This window comes from Centruroides sculpturatus, unplaced genomic scaffold, assembly GCF_000671375.1.
Source record: "Centruroides sculpturatus isolate CEXI.00-Female unplaced genomic scaffold, Cexi_2.0 scaffold33, whole genome shotgun sequence".
Lineage (NCBI taxonomy): Eukaryota > Metazoa > Arthropoda > Arachnida > Scorpiones > Buthidae > Centruroides > Centruroides sculpturatus.
In genome coordinates this window covers 875,487-894,641 of record NW_019384325.1, presented here as the reverse complement: position 1 = coordinate 894,641, position 19,155 = coordinate 875,487, and the positions used below count along the sequence as shown (strand labels likewise).

The following is a 19,155-nucleotide window of genomic DNA, read 5'->3' as shown; positions in this document are numbered from 1 at the left end:
TTACAAGTTTCTTACATCATGTAATGCAAAGCCAGCATTACATAATACTTGATATTTTACAGATCTAGGACCTAGTTTATACTAGATACAGAGTATTGGATAATATTGTATATTGATAAACAGATTTAAGTATCAGTCATTTAACAGTTTGACTAGACAAAAGTCTAAACTGCCATTACATATTAAAATAAGTATCATTTGCTTTGCTGGAGAACATACAAGGTCTGTTCAAAAAGTATCGGACCTTTTTTTTTCCGCGTAAACCAATGATGCGTGAGAGGCGTCCTTTGGTGGAGTTGTGGAGGGGACAGTCATGCACAGCCCTGAAATTTTCCTGCCTGCAGGAAGCGTCAGTCGTTGGCAATCGGCCTATGAGTGAGGTCATGTAGTGCGCTCTCGTCGGATTCCACTAACAAGGAAACTGTCGGAGTGTCTTCTCATAAATTTTAATAATATTTAGTTAATAATTACGTTAAAAGTATGCAAACTCTATTTTAAATTTGTAGCATTCACTAAAAGTGTTGATCAGAGTTATTAGCAATCAAATGTTGCACTACTTTATAGTAGTTTAACACAATTACACAAATTTTTAGAAGTGAAAGGGTCGCGGAGGAAGACTGCGATATTACATTTAAGAATAAATAATGGAATTTTCAAAAATGGGAGAAGAATTAATCAAATTTAGTTAATAATTATGTTAAAAGTATACAAAATTTTATTAATTCTTCAACCATTTTTGAAAATTCCAGAATTTATTCTAAATGTAATATTGCCGTCTTTCTCCGCGACCCTTTCACTTCTAAAAATTTGCATAATAGTGTTCAACTACTATAAAGTAGTGCAACATTTGATTGTTAATAACTCTGATCAACACTTTTAGTGAATGCTACAAATTTAAAATAGAGTTTGTATACTTTTAACGTAATTATTAACTAAATTTTATTAAAATTTATTAGAAGACACTCCGACAGTTCCCTTGTAAGCTGGAAAACGACTGAACAACGTGAGCAGCGATATTACATCAAATTTTGCCAAAAACCTTGGCAATACCGAAGCGTAAACCATTCGCAAGATTCAGCAGGCTTTCGGGGACGATCCTCAAGGCCAAAAAAAAGCGCGGCAAGTCCGCAGCAATATCAAAGGTCACGTTGACAGTTTTTTCGACTCTCGTGGGGTGGTGTGTCGTGAGTACGCACCACAAGGCCAAACCATCGCAAAGGAGTACTACCAGGAGGTCCTTTGTTGTCTTTCTGATACAGTGCGACGCAAACGACCGGATCTGTGGTCGATCAAAACTTGGCAGCTCCATCGTGATAACGCATCTGCCCATTCTGCGCATCTGATTCTGGCTTTCGTCGCCAAACACAATACTCCTGTGGTTCGTCACGCTCCGTACTCTCCCCACATGGCTCTGTGTGACCTTTGGCTATTTCCCAAGCGGAAAATGCCGCTAAAAGGAACCCGAATTTAGTCAAGAGAAGACATCGTGCGGAATCTGACGGACCGGCTGATGGCCATTCCAAAAGATGCGTTCCAGCGGTGTTTCCAGCAATGGCAGGAACGCTGGGAGAAGTGTATACATTACCAAGGAGACTACTTCGAAGGGGATTAGGGTTTTGTACCTCAAAGTCAATAAATTTATTTTTGCCGACCAAAGGTCCGATACTTTTTGAACACACCTTGTATCTTATATTTTTAAATTATACAGACAAGAATATTTGCTAATATTTTTGCTTTGCTGTTACAATATATATGCACAAAATTAAAAAAATAATAATATAAATATATATATATATATCTTAGAACATAAATAGAAAATGAATTAAACAGTTCTAATATACATAGATTGCTTTTATTAAAAACAACATAAATACATTTCTTCCTATGCAAAGTATTTAAAACACAATTGATCTAAAAATTCAATTTTATAATATTACATTCATACAAAGAGGCAGTATATGTCATTATTACATAACATTCAAAAAATAACTATTAATAATACAGTTACCATTATTTTATTTATTGCATTCTGTTATAAAACAATCTATATCAGCAATAATATATTATATATATTAACAAAGTTCAAAGGAAACAGATACTTTTACTGCATGATACGAGAAATGACAATGAGTGCATTTAGTCTTTTTCATAAATTACTATGTACTGTTGTTTTTTTAATGATACATCTGTATTTACATTATTAAAAATAATTGTCGTAACTAATAAAAGTAACTTTTCACTCTTCAACTAAGCTGATCCTTATTGCATTCAGAAACATTTTTGTCGGAGTAGTTTTGTTTATCTGTTTCGGTAGTCGACTTTAACAAACTTTTCTTGGCCTTTCCTTTGGGACTTTTATATACTTTAATATCTAAAGGAGCTAAAGATTTTTTATTAATTAATTCTTTATGAGCAAGTTTGTAGTGTCTTTGTCTGGAAGAGTTATTTGGAAATGTTTTCTCACACTTTTCACAATTAAAATCTCTATTTTTATTGTTTTCAATGTTTGACATTTCACTTGATTCTTCTGATACAATGTTGTTATCTGCCTCTTTGTCTGATTTGGCATTTGGTTTGCTTAGAAATTCATCAAACTCATTCAAAATTTCTTGGTTGTTGTGCTCTTTGTAAACTTCAGTTTTTATAGAATTTTCTTGTAATTTTTTCATTAGACCTAAATCTAATTTTGGTAAATCTTCAGATTCATCTGATTGCAACTTGTGTGAAAGTCTATGCTGAAGCATTTTCACCAAAGAAAGAAAAATCTTATGACATACTTTGCATGAAAATGTTCGGAAACGAGAAGATGGTGTTGGGTTATTTTCTTCAGGTTCGGTTCCTTTCATCAATTCAATTTGCCGTGATTGATCTCTTAATAGACCAATAACAGAATCTTCAATTTTTCCTTTAACTGAAAATGTTGTCACATTATAAATAGGCAGGGAACACTTTGATTTGATTCCATTTTCTTCATTTTCTTTGACAAGTTGTTTTTTTACAGGACATATTTCTTTCATGTGTCTTCTGAAATTTGCTAAATAAGCAAAAGAACGAAGACAATGGGGACAACATCGCTGTTGTGGAAAAAGACCACGCTGTAAATTATTTTCCTGTTTTACTATTGTTCCGTTTTCTAATAATAGTTCATTGTGCAAATTTTCATTGTTCTGAATTTGTTTGAGTGACAGCAGTTCTTCGTTTTCTATAATAATATCATGTTTTGTATTCTCAATGCTACATAAATCACTTTCAACACAATCAGATTTTTGATCAACTTCATTTACTGTCTCAATTTTAACATCGTCTTCAAGAATTTTCATATTGTTTGTTTCAGATAAATCATTTAAATTCTCACCATCCTTAAAATTCAGATTTTCCAATGTATAATCTGAATGCTCAACAAGATCTTCAATTCTTCTTACAGAAATTTGTTCTGAAGTCTCTAATTTAGTTTTGGTATTTGATAAATGACTTCTAACTTTACATTTTATCTTTTTAGCACAAGTATTTTTTAAATGTTTCTTAAGACTAGTCTTGTATGTAAAAGTTCTTTTACAATAAGGACATGAATGTTGACCAGCAGTTTTTGTGTTTTTCATATGAAGTTTTCTGTGTGAACTTCTATCTAATGTTAACTTTTGCCTGCAGCTCCGTTTATGTCTCTCAAATGTTGACAAATGATTAAAAACCTTTGAGCAATCTTTGCATGAGTATGTTTCACGAGCTGCTTGGTTTTCTTTCATTTCTTGTTCTATAAAGCAATCAATTTTTTCTATATCATCATCTTTAATGACCTTTCCCTTAGGACTTCTTTCAGTACATTTTCTCTTTGGAGGTGAATATGTTTGGCATTTAACTTCTCTCAGTCTCTTTTTCCTAACTCCTTTCCTTTTACCATAGTTTTCACTTTTATATTGTTTGCAGTTGTCATGCCCTCCACATTCCAATATATGCAAATGAAGATCAGAGACAGATGTAAATACCATTTTGCACTTAGTACAAGTTAACCCATTATTTTCTTGAGCATTTATTGAAGGAACAATATAACGTTTCAGAAGACCAACAGGATTGCAGAATTGTTTACAAAATTCTGGAGGAACATTTTTTTCTCCTTCAATTTCAATATGAGTACAGAATACATTTGGATGATTATTTAATTTGTGCTCCTCAATGGCTACAACTGAATGAAACCTTTCTACACAAGCACAACATATATACGTTAGTGGAATATTTTGGCCAATTAACGGGATATTGCTAATTTTCTCTTCATCTGTTGAAAAGCCATTTATACTTTCCATGTCTGAATACTTTTTATCATCTAAGATAACAGAATTATTTGGAGAATTGATGCCAATTGTCACATTGTCATTATAGGAATTGAAGTTATAATTTGCATTATCACAGTCACTTTCAACATTAATTGTATCAGGCTCAGGTTCTGACATTTCTAATTGATGATAATCAAAACTAGGTGGAAAATTATAAGCATCCCATGATATATTAACTTCATTGTTTACAAGAGAAGATTCATCTAAATTATTTGCATTATTATATTGCTTTATCTGCAGAACATTCCCATCGATATAATTGATCAAATTATCAGATATTTTTTGAGCAATATTCATATAAAATTCAGACTCTGATCTTTCTGGAACATTATTAAATGCTATTTTATCTTCATTATCTATTTTATTAATTTTAGATTTTTGTGGTCTTCCTCGTTTTTTGGCAGAATTCTGATGAGCAAGCCGTCTATGACGACACATATTTACGAATGACATAAATTTTTTCTTACAGACTGTGCAAGTATAATCAAATTTATTACAGATATCATTCATTTCTAATGCATCATCATCACATAGGAAATTTTTATTTATTTCATTTAGAGGAGATTGGCTGTTTTGTGAATTATTATTTAATAATGAAAAGTCCATGTGCTGTTCCATGTGCTCTGATAATGAATGCTCATTATCAAAATATTTTGAGCAAATTTTACAAGGATAATAGAAATCTTTATGATGATTTTGTATATGTTCAATTAAGTCATTGTTACAAGAAAAAATTAAGGTACAGTATATACACCTGTAAGATTTCTTCCCTTCATGAATTCTTTCATGTTTTTTCTGACTTGCTAGCGTAAGAAATTGTTTACCACAATATTTACAAATAAAAGACTTTTCACTGTTATGAGCTGCCACATGACGTAGAAGATTTTTCTTTAATGTAAACTTAATGTCACACTTGTCGCATTTAAATTCTTTCTGTTTCACAACAACAGAATGATTTTCAATGTGATTTTTTAAGTCTATCTTATTATGGAAGTACTCACAACATAAATAGCAACTATATAAACTTGGAAAGGTTATTTGACTATTTTCAACAAGTGCATCACCAGGTTCTTGAATTAAACTTCCTTCTGCCGAATTATCTTGCTGACTGTTATTTAATCGTTTGTTATTATCACTGATGAGAGATACATTTATATTACAGTTGGATATATCTGCTTTTGATAAATATTTATAATTAATGTGGTTGCGCAAAAAGTGACGTTTCAAACTAAAAGCGTATCTGTAAGTTCCTGAACAGATATCACATTTAAATAATTTTTGACCTTTTACAATATGATACTGCCTTAACTGAAACTGATATTCAAAAGTACTTTTATTCATTTTTGAATGTTTTTTCTTTGATTCATTTGAAAGTTGGTGAGTTGTAGAATCTTTGCTTATTGAACTATCATCATCTAACACAAGTCCTGCAGGTTGTGATTTATCTAACTGTTTCTCTTTATCATCAGAAGGAATCATTTTATCATACTCCATAACTTCCATTGGAGATAAAACTGGTGGATCTGGATAATCATCCTCTTTCACATTATCCTTTGATTCGTCCATTGAACTAAAATGAAAAATTAAATGTAATATTAAGAAATTTTAATATTTTTCATTAGAAACTAAGAATATTAAATGATATTCTTATATAATAATATTTTTTTAAAATATTTTTTGGATTGGATATATAGTGTTTTCCTGTAAAATAAAGAAAGTGCTCCTTCACAGTGGCTGATCAAACATATAACAGTTACATTATAGTAATAAATGTATGCTAATTAGTACATACTAGTACATTTATTACTATAATGTAACAAGTTTTCAATTTTTTTGTAATTTTGCTTTCTTTGGCATCACTCATTTGTCAGAGCCCACCTTCCTTCCTCACAAAGTCCTCATCTCCATGCTCATCAGCCTAAGCTGACTTTGTATATAAGGTGTCCCGATATTGCCCTTTAAGATAATCCCTGATATGGCCCTGATTTGTACTGAGGGCCATATCTAGGTAATTTTTGAGTCTGAATACAATGTTAGATTTATTTAGGAATCTTAATACATTTGCAAACTTGGAGAAATTTTAAACTGTTCCATCAACCATTATCTAATTGAAATGTCTATAAAATTAAATTAATTAAAATATCTACAAACGTGAGGCAGATTATAGTAAGGGCTTATCACATGAACCCTCATCTATTAAAGGATGAAATACAGTAAATAGACTATTGGTGTGATAAGCCCTTACTATTATCTGCCTCACATTTGTAGATATTTTAATTAATTTATTATACCAATGGCTAAAACCAACTTTTGTAATAATGTCTATAAAATGTTTATAATCAAAAATGATGATAATAATAATAATTTATTAAGATTCTTCAAATAAGCCTTTGTAGGTTTACAAGGTCTGTTCAAAAAGTATCGGACATTTTTTTTTTCCTGCGTAAACCAATGATGTGCGAGAGGCCTCCTTCGGTAGAGTTGTGGAGGGGACAGTCATGCACAGCCCTGAATTTTTTCCCGCCTGCAGGAAGTGTCAGTCGTTGGCAATCGGCCTACGAGTGAGATCATGTAGTGCGCTCTCGTTGGATTCCACTAAGCTGGAAAATGACTGAACAACATGAGCAGCGATATTACATCAAATTTTGCCAAAAACCTTGGCAATACCCAAGTGTAAACCATTCGCAAGATTCAGCAGGCTTTCGGGGACGATCGGTGTCCCCGAAAGCCTGCTGAAAAGCGCGGCAGGTCCGCAGCAATATCAAGATCATGTTGACAGTTTTTTTGACTCTCGTGGGGTGGTGTATCGTGAGTACTCACCACAAGGCCAAACCATCGCAAAGGAGTACTACCAGGAGGTCCTTCGTCGTCTTTTCGATGCTGTGCGACGCAAACGACCGGATCTGTAGTCGATCAAAACTTGGCAGCTCCATCGTGATAACGCATCTGCCCATTCTGCGCATCTGATTCTGGCTTTCGTCGCCAAACACAATACTCCTGTGGTTCGTCACGCTCCGTACTCTCCCCACATGGCTCTGTGTGACCTTTGGCTATTTCCCAAGCGGAAAATGCCGCTAAAAGGAACCCGAATTTAGTCAAGAGAAGACATCGTGCGGAATCTGACGGACCGGCTGATGGCCATTCCAAAAGATGCATTCCAGCAGTGTTTCCAGCAATGGCAGGAATGCTGGGAGAAGTGTATACATTACCAAGGAGACTACTTTGAAGGGGATTAGGGTTTCGTACCTCAAAATCAATAAATTTATTTTTGCCAACCAAAGGTCCGATACTTTTTGAACAGACCTCATATACCTTAACTTATATATTTATATAGGACATTTCCCATTTCTGATTGAAATTTTTTACCTCTTATATGAAAACACTACTGGGCTGACTCCCTGATAAGAAGTTATTTGTGTGAGTAGAGAGTCTCTGGTTTCATTTTCTTTCTCTCTGATTCTGGAGTCAACAGATGGATTGAATGTTCATTGAAGAAAAATCCAACACCATAAACCCTGAGCATCATCTGGAAAGTGTAGATGAGAATCTTTGGAAGTCTTCCCACCAAGAATTTTGTAAAGTGTGTATTTGTTTTGTAATTTTACTATTAATATGAAATCTTTTAATGTGCATGCCTGCAGATTCCTGCACATTTGTCTCCAAATGTATGATGGAATATATTAAATTTTCATTAGTTATGTAAACTGTGTCATTCATATTTAGTTATTAACTAAGCCCAATCATATCCTGATAATTTGGCAGATCACCTGGCTGTAAACTGTCTTTTCTCACCATGAAAAAATCATTAGAATCCTATTCAAAAAGATCAAAGTGCACTGCTTGGACTGATAGGGAAATTGTTATAACTTAATATTTTTATTGAAAAATCTACATTAGTAATAAAGTTTGTATAATATTAAAAAAAACCAAAAATAATTCAGCCTACAAAATGAAATAAAAGTATGATGTAGACAGACAAAATTAAGTTAACTAAATATAATTAGATGATGATGATGTAAATAAAAGTTCTTTTATAAAAAGTAAATGTTTAAAAATGTTTAATTATTTTTCATGAAATTCCAAAAAAATGATGCAGTGAGTAGTTATATATATATATACAGTATACACATACACAAACCCAAACCTACTGCTTTGAAGCCCAGGGGAACAAGCAATGTGCAGGTTCCATGTCTTATTACTTCTAGTTTCAACATCAACTTTAGTTAGTCATTGGAAAGGGAGTACAATGGATTCAAAGCTAGCAGGGATTAAAAAAAAATCCTAATCTGCAAAAACACAAATACTTGCTACATTACTTGGCAGATCAATGTCACACTAGCTAACACACCTTGCCTTGAATACAAACAAAGCCCACAAAATTAAACAGGCATTCTTAAAATGAATAATTATAGTTTCTATTCAAAAATACAAATGTAATGAAGACACTCAAATTAATATTTAAATTTACAACTAAATTCATTATAATTTACAGTAATAATACAGTAGAGTCCCACTAGTCCGAACTAATTGGGACCAAGCTCTGATCGGATTAGCAGATTTTCAGATTAGCCGAATAATTGAAATAATGCAAAAGCAAGCAGTGAAACTGGTCCGGTTTACAGTCGACCCCCTATAACACTGTTGATTTTTCCGTTTTATATGAATTTCACGTACAAGTCACTTTGATTTTACAAATACGTGTGCTGGGCTGTGAACGGCTCACATATTTGTAAAATCTAAGTGACTCGTACAACATGGAATTCATATAAAATGGAAAAATTAACAGTGTTATAGGGGGTTGACTATATATAGATCCAACATTATCAATGACTTTTGTTTCTGTTTTTGTGTGTAAGTACAGTATAGATTTGCTGTTTTAATAGGCCATGTCAAACACTGATTTATTAATTTTGTACAGTATTAATACAGTACTACAATAAAAAAACAATTTTTTTTTGTTGTGGAATTCTAAATCTTTTTGTACCATTAATACCATTTAAATTCAACTGGAAAAAAAAAAATGTATATTTTGTAAGCTAACAAATTTCCTCTCCACCAACTCAAACATGTTTGGATTAGCGGTGTTCAGACTAGCAGGACTCTACTGTAATACATTCAATAATGCAATAGTCAAACACAATCATAAAATTCTCAATCTTAACAAAAAAATTATTGGGAAACTTGAACATCTGAAATAAATAGTTCTGTGTAAAAAACACCAAACTAATTATTGAAATATGTAATTAAAATACAAGGCCTTCCAAAAAGAAAATTACAATACTGTAATTTAAAATGATACCAATGTTAATTATTATCTGAGAGCATTGTAATGTATACTAAAGCACTGGAAACTGTCCAAGCTTCACATTTGCCCATTATGACTTCTCAATTCATCACATTGCACACATCCAATAATATTCAAATTCTTCCTACTTGCTATAGCCATTGTCACTCCTCCCAAAGCATCCACAATTCTACAGCTCCTGCAGATTACTCACATTGCATAATGACAAGTGATTCTGACTTTGAGAATTATAGAAAACAAAATGCTTTCTCTACTGTGAAATTGCCATTTTTGTTTTATGGTACTTCCTACAGGTCTTAGATGACCTGAGACATCTGAATGCAGATGGTAGCATTCATTTTGGAAAACCCTGTATAAAATCATTTGGAACACAAACTTCTTTTGGGAAAACATTTAAATTTTAGTCACAAACATCAAAATTATCAATTTCTCAAAAAAGATTAAATAAGAGTTGTTCATCCATCACGTTGGTTAAAGAATTTATAGATAATTTTAATCTAAAATAATATACATATCAATATTCACATTAAATAAATTATATATAATCAGCTAAGCAGATTAAATGTTCCTCACCTTTAATATTCAAACTGAAAATTAGTCCAATAGTTTGTTAGCAATTAATTTGACACAGTAAAAGCTCATCATCTCACTAATTTGATGAAAAAGATAATTCAGTTTCTGAGATTAATTCATTAACCAAATTAATACAATACAGCTTCTTCATAAATTTTAATGAAAATCTTTTAGACACTTTTCTGAAAATAATAATTAAGAATAAAAGAAAAATTAAGTTGTTTAATAAAACCATTGATCAAATTTTTATAATATTTTTAATTTTAATAAAATATATGCACTACATTTCATAAAAATAATCAGAAATAATGAGTTATATAAGCTAAAACTCTGAAATTTTATTATAGAAATTTTATTTCTTGACAAAGATGATGTTAAAATTATTTTCTTCCAATATTAAATTGTTTCACTTCATAAATTTCGTAACAATTCTAATTTTAAATTATTGAAGAATCATATGATCACCATAATTATGTTCTCTCATCAAGTAATAATTCCCATTAAACTAACTAATAAATATCTGTTTTAAATGTGAAGTCTTAGGGTTTCCACAAAGTTGTAATCTAGTTAACGAAAAATAAAAAAAATCTCCTTGAAGTATGCATGAAGGTGCACTTGATGTATTCTTATACATTTTTACCATATGCTATAATATACTATATCCACATTTCAGTTCTAGCCTAGTTTATCTACTGCTTATTTAAAGTAAGGTGACCAGATGTCTTGCTTTTGATGGAACAGTCCCAATTTTTAACAATTTGTCCCGTGTCCTGTGGCGTTTTAAAAAGGTCCTGAGTTTTAGAAAGTTTAAGTTTTTGTCAATTATGTATCATAAACTTATGTCTTATGTTTAAGATTCGTAAAGATCATTTTGTATCATAGGTATCAGTACCAAGGTGTGTGTGGTACTGATCGGAAATAAAGAATGCTGTGCCAACAAAACCCTTTGTATTCATGGCAAAGACCGACAGAAAATGGTTTGAGGAGCGCAACTGCAGCAACGGAGCAGCACGTGTTCACAAGCTGTCCAAATGAACAAGCATTTTGTTTGTTGTATGTTACAGAGCTCTTGTCTGTCGACGCCTTAGAAAGCTAACGACTAGTGTGTGTATCATTGTATTGCTAGTGATGGGCTGAGGTTCATTTTAGTTACGACAGTATCTATATATATATATAAAATTGAGATGGGTTGATAATAATAATAATAATAATAAGCGCAGAGCCGAAACGGTTAGGAGTTGAAGGTTGAAATTTGGTACACAGTTAGGGTACGTCATGAGAACATACACTAAGAAGGGATTTTGAATTCTTAACACTTCCCCACGGAAGAAGTGTTAAGAGAAAGCAACGTGCAAGATTTACAGGTGCAGATGTAGTTTTTTGCATTTTTGTGGGAAATCAAACATATTTTTAGAACCATCTAAAAATTTTCCAATTAGTCTGGAAACAGGGGGACCTAATTCTTTCATTATGTGAAAATGGGTAAGATTGGCTATAATGTAATAATCTTAATCATTGCTATCATTACTTTTTGCCCAAGCAATGTCGGGTTTATATGCTAGTTATATAATAAAAAAATTACAATAATAAAGTGACACTTTCATTGGGTTATATTAAAACAAGAACTTAATTGGGAAGATGTGCAAAAATCATTTGATCATATTAGTCAATATTTTCCACATAATAATATTTCTGAAAATTATCTTTTTAATGAGGTATCATTATTAAAAAAATATATTGATAAGGAAAAGGCTAAATCTTGGGCAACAGCAAAAATCTCAACAGAGAACAAATGGTTAAATATTTCATCGTTTTGAAACAAACTATGTTCCATACAATAATGCATTAAAAATTGTGGAATATGTGCTATGTTTTCAGGAACTAATACCGCAACTGAATGCATTTTTTTCTACTGTAAATAAAGTGTGGACATCTGATAAATCACAATTAAGTGTTGAGACCAGGGCTGTGGAGTAGAGTCGGGAGGAATTTCTTGCCAGAGGAGTAGGAGTCGGGAAAAATGTGTTGACTCTGACTCCAGCATTTCAAATTTAATTTAGTTTTTTATTTAAATGAAAAAAAAATTTTTGTATTTAATAATTTTTTAAAAATGTTTTTGTATTTTGTTATTATTCATTCATTTTAAATATAAAATGCAACGATATAATTTATTAAATATGCAGTTTTCTTTGTGGTACAGTAGAGCCTCGAAAACTCGACACTCGATAGCCCGGCACTCTGGATAACACGGCCACACCCTGGCAGGGCAAAAAAAATCCTTAATTAATTTTCATGATAAAGACAGCTTTATGCCTCAAAGTATTTTTCTGAGGTCTGTTTTATCAGATAAATTACTGTACAGTGTTTTCATTTTAATTTTCATTTTTATGTAGTAAAGGCTCTATGCCTTCATAAAAGACGTACTTTTCCTTTGTTTAAGGATATTTGGGCAGTTTATTCTTTGTTGTATTCTCAAACAAACAATACATACAAGTATAGTACAGTATTTTCTGAGGACTCCACACTCATACTTATTTTTTTAACGCCATTCCCGATAACCTGGCATTTTCACAAACTCGGCCACCCTTCGGTCCACATTAAGCCGAGTTTGAGGCTCTACTGTATTTGTATTTACTAGTTAAATTGTTTTGACTTAATTGAATTTGAATATTTTTGAATCATTCTTTATTATACCTGCTCGAAATGAGTACTCTATTTTTCTAAATGAGTAAGACTAATTGATCAGAGTATATATTTTTCTTTTCTGATTAAAGGGGCTGAAGTAGCTAGATTACACACTTTTTAGTTGAACTAACTTTTCTGGAAAGGTAAAATTGAAGTGCAAATGTTGTAGAATAAAGATATGTAGATCTTGAATTTTATCTCTCCCTTTCTCCTCTTATTAAATATTTGTTAAAAATTAATTTTTTTATACAAATAAATATTAATGTAAGTTAAATATTAAAAATACTAACTTTAAAAGTATTTGGGTAAATGCCAGGGGTTCCTTTCAGAGTTCAGAGTAGGGTACTCCCTATGAGCACCTCAGCCCCCATAAAATGACTTGGTTTTTAATTTTGCTGGAGTTGTGAGTCGGAGTCAAGTGGTTTTTTACTGACTCTACAGCCCTGGTTGAGACTTTGAAAGCCATATTATGTGTGAAATATAATTTAACAAATTCTTGCGAAAAATTTCATGACATTTTAAACAACAAGAATTTACTAAAAAAATTCACTCAACTGAGAAATATGCAAAAGAATAAAGATTTTTTAAAGATTTATAATAGTATATATATATATAATAGNATAACGGTATTAAATAGAATTTTCTTATTTTTTGAAACAATTTTTCCATATTATGAAGCAATTATATTAATAAAATAAGCAATTTTAAAGCTAAAAACAGCAGTAATAACAATAAATTTAGTTTAAAATCCTTTTTAAAAGCTAAAAATTGGAAATATTTATTAAAATATCCAAAAAATTTATCGTTTACTCGTCAACGGAAATGAATTTTTCATAATTAATGAGTTACTTTTATGAATATTTTAGATGTTATTGAAGTAAAATTAAATAATAGAAATTAAAAAAACACATTTAATTAAAACATAAATATTTATATATTTATTTATTTATTTTATTTGTAAATTTACATATGTTGAAATTAAAAAATATATAATACAATACAATTTTTGCATTCTTTGATAATAAAATTTTGTTGCTCTAGAACAATTTTTTTCAACAAGACAACTACTTCCCCTGTCAATTTTGTCCTACTTCACCAATGTTAAAATCTGGTCACCTTAGTTTAAAGGTCAATTTAGACAGTGGGTATGAGTCTATATCCAAACTTTGTATCTAAATAAATAAAACAAGAACTTATACTGGAATAAACGTAAACAATATAAATAACACCTTTAACCATCCAGCAATAAAAATGTTTAATATGACAAAAACGTTTTCAACCGTTTTTTAACAGTCATCTTCAGTTAAACCAATATTAAAAAAGAACATTAAAATGGAATATATAAAATACAAATTAAACAGAATCCAAAACAAGCATGTGCAGTTCATCTGACTTGTGTCTTCAGATTATCTATAAGTAACTTACAAAGAACATAAAAATAAAGCTGCCAACAGGAAATATGCATTGATTACATTGCATTAATCTGCGTTATTGTAAAAAGATTTCCAGGCATAAGATAACCCTTCCACATCTCTATGATTAATGCATCCCTTGCTTATGTGAGCCTTGTGTATCTCTATCTTTTCAAGATGCTTCACTGCTTGTTTGGAATTCGTGACTCTAATTGAGACTTGATTCCAATATACTTTGACCTCCTGCTGTTTGGCAAATGCTGCAAGCACTGTGCTATCCATGTTCTTACTCACAGAGTATTTGTGTTCATTGAGTCAATTGTCATTTTCCAATAAGAGCAGCTTTTCATCAGCCAGTGACCAACCCCAACTAGTTTTCAGCCAAGTGGATGAAAGATATCACTCAGAATGCCTCATGCAGTTCAAAAAGTATGTTCTTTCAGTAATGATTTGGGAGTACAATCACCTACAATGGCACTGGAAGGTGTTATTTGTGGATAAATGATTTTAATGAATTCAAATCAGGATGAAACTGTTATTAGATGTCATCAACACAGTTACAGATGCATTTGGATTGGAGCCATACATTTTCAAAGATTTGACACCCTGCCACACATTGAGACAGTGTGATTGTTTTTTCTAGACACTTGTCTATATACTGTCTAGACATTATAAATGTACACAGTCTGTTAGAAACCAAATAAAGTTGCAAATTTCAACTTGAAACATTCTTCACAAATACCTGCCTTCACACAGGATTCAACAATTATTTTTTAGTTTTGTAAGATAAGCTTGTGGAATTCTATATGTTTGATGTTAATCGGCATGACTAAAGTGAATGTGTAGTATGAAGAAACTTTGTTGTTCCAGTTAACTGCCAACTCTTAATGGAATTGGAAAAACACTCACAGTGTTTGTGTAAAACATCTCACTCTTAGCTCAATGTCCTTGTCAAGATGAGAGAGTTCCAACTCCATTGACATGTCCACTTTTTCTTTTAATGGCTTAATTTATTTGGAAGACAATTTTATATGAATATGTTACTAACAAATTTTTATCACCAATTTTAAGCCTGGAGCTCATTTAGTATATATGGAAGCTTGCTAACCAAGTCCATTCCTGAAATGATATCATATTCTGAATTATGTGAAAAAGGTATTAAAACAATTTGAAGGCAAGGCTTTCTTTTTTATGGCAATAACTGTCAAAATATTTAATCATCTTATTCTTAATTACATTAAATTAATTTCTGTATAAACCAAGTAAGTCAAGTTGCATTTCTAGTACTTTTCCTGTAAGCCTAACTTGTATAACTCCTAATTTAACTGAGTCTTTCCACTGCCAGATCTGCATCATTACATGTTCTAAAACAAGCTACATATATCAAGAATATTGAAGGCAGAATTTAATACATGAGAATTATTTCCAAAATCATTTTACTACAGGAAGCAAAGGATTTTGAGTTCCAACTATATCATCAAGCAGTAGTTTACTCACTTCGCAGTGCTTACGCAGAGCTAGGCTGCACATTGTGCTAATAAATAATAAATAAATAAATAAGTAGTTTGCTCCTTCAGCAATAGGCATTTCTGAGTCACCCATGCCCATCCATTGCAATAGATTACAGGGAACAGAGCCAAAAATAAATAAGATAATACAGTAGACCCCCTATAACACAGGTTCATATAATACAGATTCGTATAACATGGCGAAAAAATTGCAATTGTATTCGTATAAACACGCTAAAAGAGATTAGTGTAATACAGTAAAACATCACTGCTGGCTTGTGTTGCGACAGGATTGTTGAATCTAGACCAATAGTGGATATTGCACACTGTTGAGTTTAAACGAGCAGCGGACCTGCTAAAAATCATTTATTATTTAATGGCCATAAAAATTATATTTATATTAATGATGTCTCCAAAGTTCAGCGAATTTTTCGCAGAAAAATAACTTATCAGAAAACACGCGCTCGCCGTTCGATGCGCCGCTCCGCGACGAAAACAAGCTTAAGCAATGGCGTGGTCGAACGGTGCACACTCGGTAAGTAATCCTGCAATTTTTTGTTTATTNATGGATTATTCCCAAAAATTATACATGATTTGGAAATGTTGAGTCAAATTAGTCTAGAATCGATTAATTTTATGGAAGAAACCTTTCAAACAGCCATAGTCCCTAAACTGCACAAGTGCCAGGCTGTGATTGGCTCATGTATTTAAATGACTCGTAAAACACAGAATTCATATAAAATGGAATGTATCTACCTTGTTATAGGGGGGTCTACTGTACTACTGAATATTCAATAGTATTATCTTTTTTCTTTTTGGTTCTGTTCCCTGCAATCTATTGCAATGGATGGGCATGGGTGACCCAGAAATATATACAGGGTGTTTTTTTAAACTGACGGTACTCAGAGACATCCGTAGAGCAATCTAACAGCCGGACTGTCACCAAACTTGGGAGAGTGACTAAGGACAACATGGGAAAGAGATTCCACAAAGAAAAAAGTAGTACCCAAATTCGCCAGTAGGGGTGGATTTGGCACTGCTGTAGCAAAAACAGCTAAGAATTTGCATAATGCGCTAGTAACACCTCAAAATCCAAATTCACAATGACGTGGTCAACAGCAGCGCCGCCTAATTTGAGCTTAAAAGACAAGGACCAAAGTCCAAAGCACATTCTGAACTTCAGCAGAGTTCAACATGCATCTTTCGTTACCTCAGCATGCATTGCTTGTGAAACTTTATTATCTTAACCAATCGAGCGCACCTGGCACTCTTCATGAGTTTAGAACCCGTAACAACCTGCGCAAAGGTCCTCTATCAATTAATGCATTGAAAGACTTGATAAAGAAATTTGAAGAGACAGTATCCTTAGCAGTTCGGCCTGGTAGAGGGCAAAAACCGGTGTCTGCACAGACAGTTAGTGATGTTGCGATTGCACTCATTGAAGGTTCTAACCCACAGATCTAACCCCATGTGACTTTTTCCTGTGGGGTTACTTAAAGTCCAAGGTCTATCTTGGTGGTGTCCCCAACTTGATGACCTTGAAGGACAACATTTCTCAAACTGTGATGAACATACCTCTGTCACGAATTATTCATTTGTGTGTTCATTAATTGCAACTGGGTTTTTTGCAAATTCTTAGCTGTTTTGCTACAGCAGCGCCAAATCCACTCCTATCGGCGAATTTGAGTACTACTTTTTTCTTTGCAGAATCTCTTTCCCATGTCGTCCTTAGTCACTCTCCCAAGTTTGGTGACAGTCCGGCTGTTAGATTGCTCTACGGATCTCTGAGTACCGTCAGCTTAAAAAAAACACCCTGTATATATTACATTATATTATTAGTCTTCCTTGTTTCTTGTTTAATTTTTCTTGTTTAAAAACAACGCAATGGAATAAAACACCATCAGAAAAATGAGATTAATATGTATTCAAATATCAAAAAGGGAATGAATACTCAGTAATTGAGGGAACAAAAGTATTACAAAAAACTTACAGAAATACAAATTTAATATGTACAAAATAAAACAGCATGCCAATACAGCAAAAACCAACTCCACAATGAACAAAACAATAACACAACAGATTTTACACTTAATTTTCAACCAAATAACAATTAATGTTCACTTCTTTCTTTGGTTTTTTTCTGTCCATTTCTTCACAGTTAGAATCAACATCTCTCTTTTGGTCCATATTTCTTCACACATATATATCACTCCTTAGTCCAAACCAAACTGACCCTTTTTCTTAGTTTCCACTCCAAATCTTTGAATGTATTGCTTAGTAAAGCAGCTTTAATACAGATGGATAAGCAAACCAATGATGTAGCTTGTTTCATTTGAAACAGTCTGTTACTGGCTTGCTTTTCCAAGTGTATTAAAGTTGCTTCACCAGGCAATGCATCCTTTGTTTCACACTTCTTCAGGAGAATATGAACTACCAAGGGCTGAATTTCCACAGAACATGGCTACTTACAAAATATAAAATTACACAAAACCTAGTTATAATAGAGAGGTTGAGGCGCACGTTTTAAACGTGTAAACGTGTACGTGTGACGTTCGGCGCCGCTTTCCCGTAAGCCTAAAAGTTTGACAATGGTGTTTGGATAGTCAGTGGAATCACGCTCGACATTCCAAACACCATCGCCAAACTTTTAGGCTTATGGGAAAGCGGCGCCAAACGCCACACGTACACGTTTACACGTTTAAAACGTGCGCCTCAACCTCTCTAATAAAACCTAAATACAAGGTTCCTAAATTTCCAAGCATTGCATCATATATATCTGTCACATAAGAATAAATTGTAGTAATCCAAACTTTTAGTTCTTATTTTTTATCTATATTTATCATTATTCATTACCAACATATTATCCCCATCATAGGTTTCATCTACATTATTAACATTCTTGATAATTTGTATACATTCAGCAGGCATGCAATACTTTAGATCAGTGGTGCACAAACCATGGGTCACGATCTCCAGAGGGGGGGTCACACAAAAATTTTTTGGGGTCACCAAATTTAAAGAAATTTATTTGACAATAAAAAATATAAGGATTATCTTCAACAAGTATCAGGTATTAGTAAAACAGTGAAATGAAATTATATTATTTATAAAAATAGAGCTATATTTTTTACAAAAACAATTGTCTGTATTTCTCCTTATACACATAGAAGATGACTTACAGCTTGCAATTTCCAATAAAAATCTGAACAGAAGCAATCACGAGCTCTCTAAAAGTGCATACCACCTCACATTGAATTCTTATGATGTAAAATTATTTTAAGTATTATTCATTAAATAAATATTTATACCCATATGCATAAATAAAACCATTGTTTCATAAAATT

At 32.3% G+C, this 19,155-nt stretch overlaps 1 protein-coding gene across 4 annotated transcripts in view; it reads right to left on the bottom strand.

The window, feature by feature from the left end:
* Positions 1–1,912: 1,912 nt before the first annotated feature.
* Positions 1,913–19,155, bottom strand: part of LOC111627232 (zinc finger protein 850-like) — a 39,641-nt gene continuing 22,398 nt past the window's right edge. For all 4 annotated transcript variants that reach the window (XM_023370813.1, XM_023370827.1, XM_023370805.1 and 1 more), the window contains exons 3-4: positions 10,207–10,388; positions 1,913–5,898 (exon numbers count right to left, since the gene is read on the bottom strand). In XM_023370813.1, the coding sequence (XP_023226581.1) occupies positions 2,244–5,894 (3,651 nt within the window). In that variant the 5' untranslated portion in view covers positions 5,895–5,898; positions 10,207–10,388 and the 3' untranslated portion in view covers positions 1,913–2,243. The remainder of the gene's footprint in view (positions 5,899–10,206; positions 10,389–19,155) is intronic.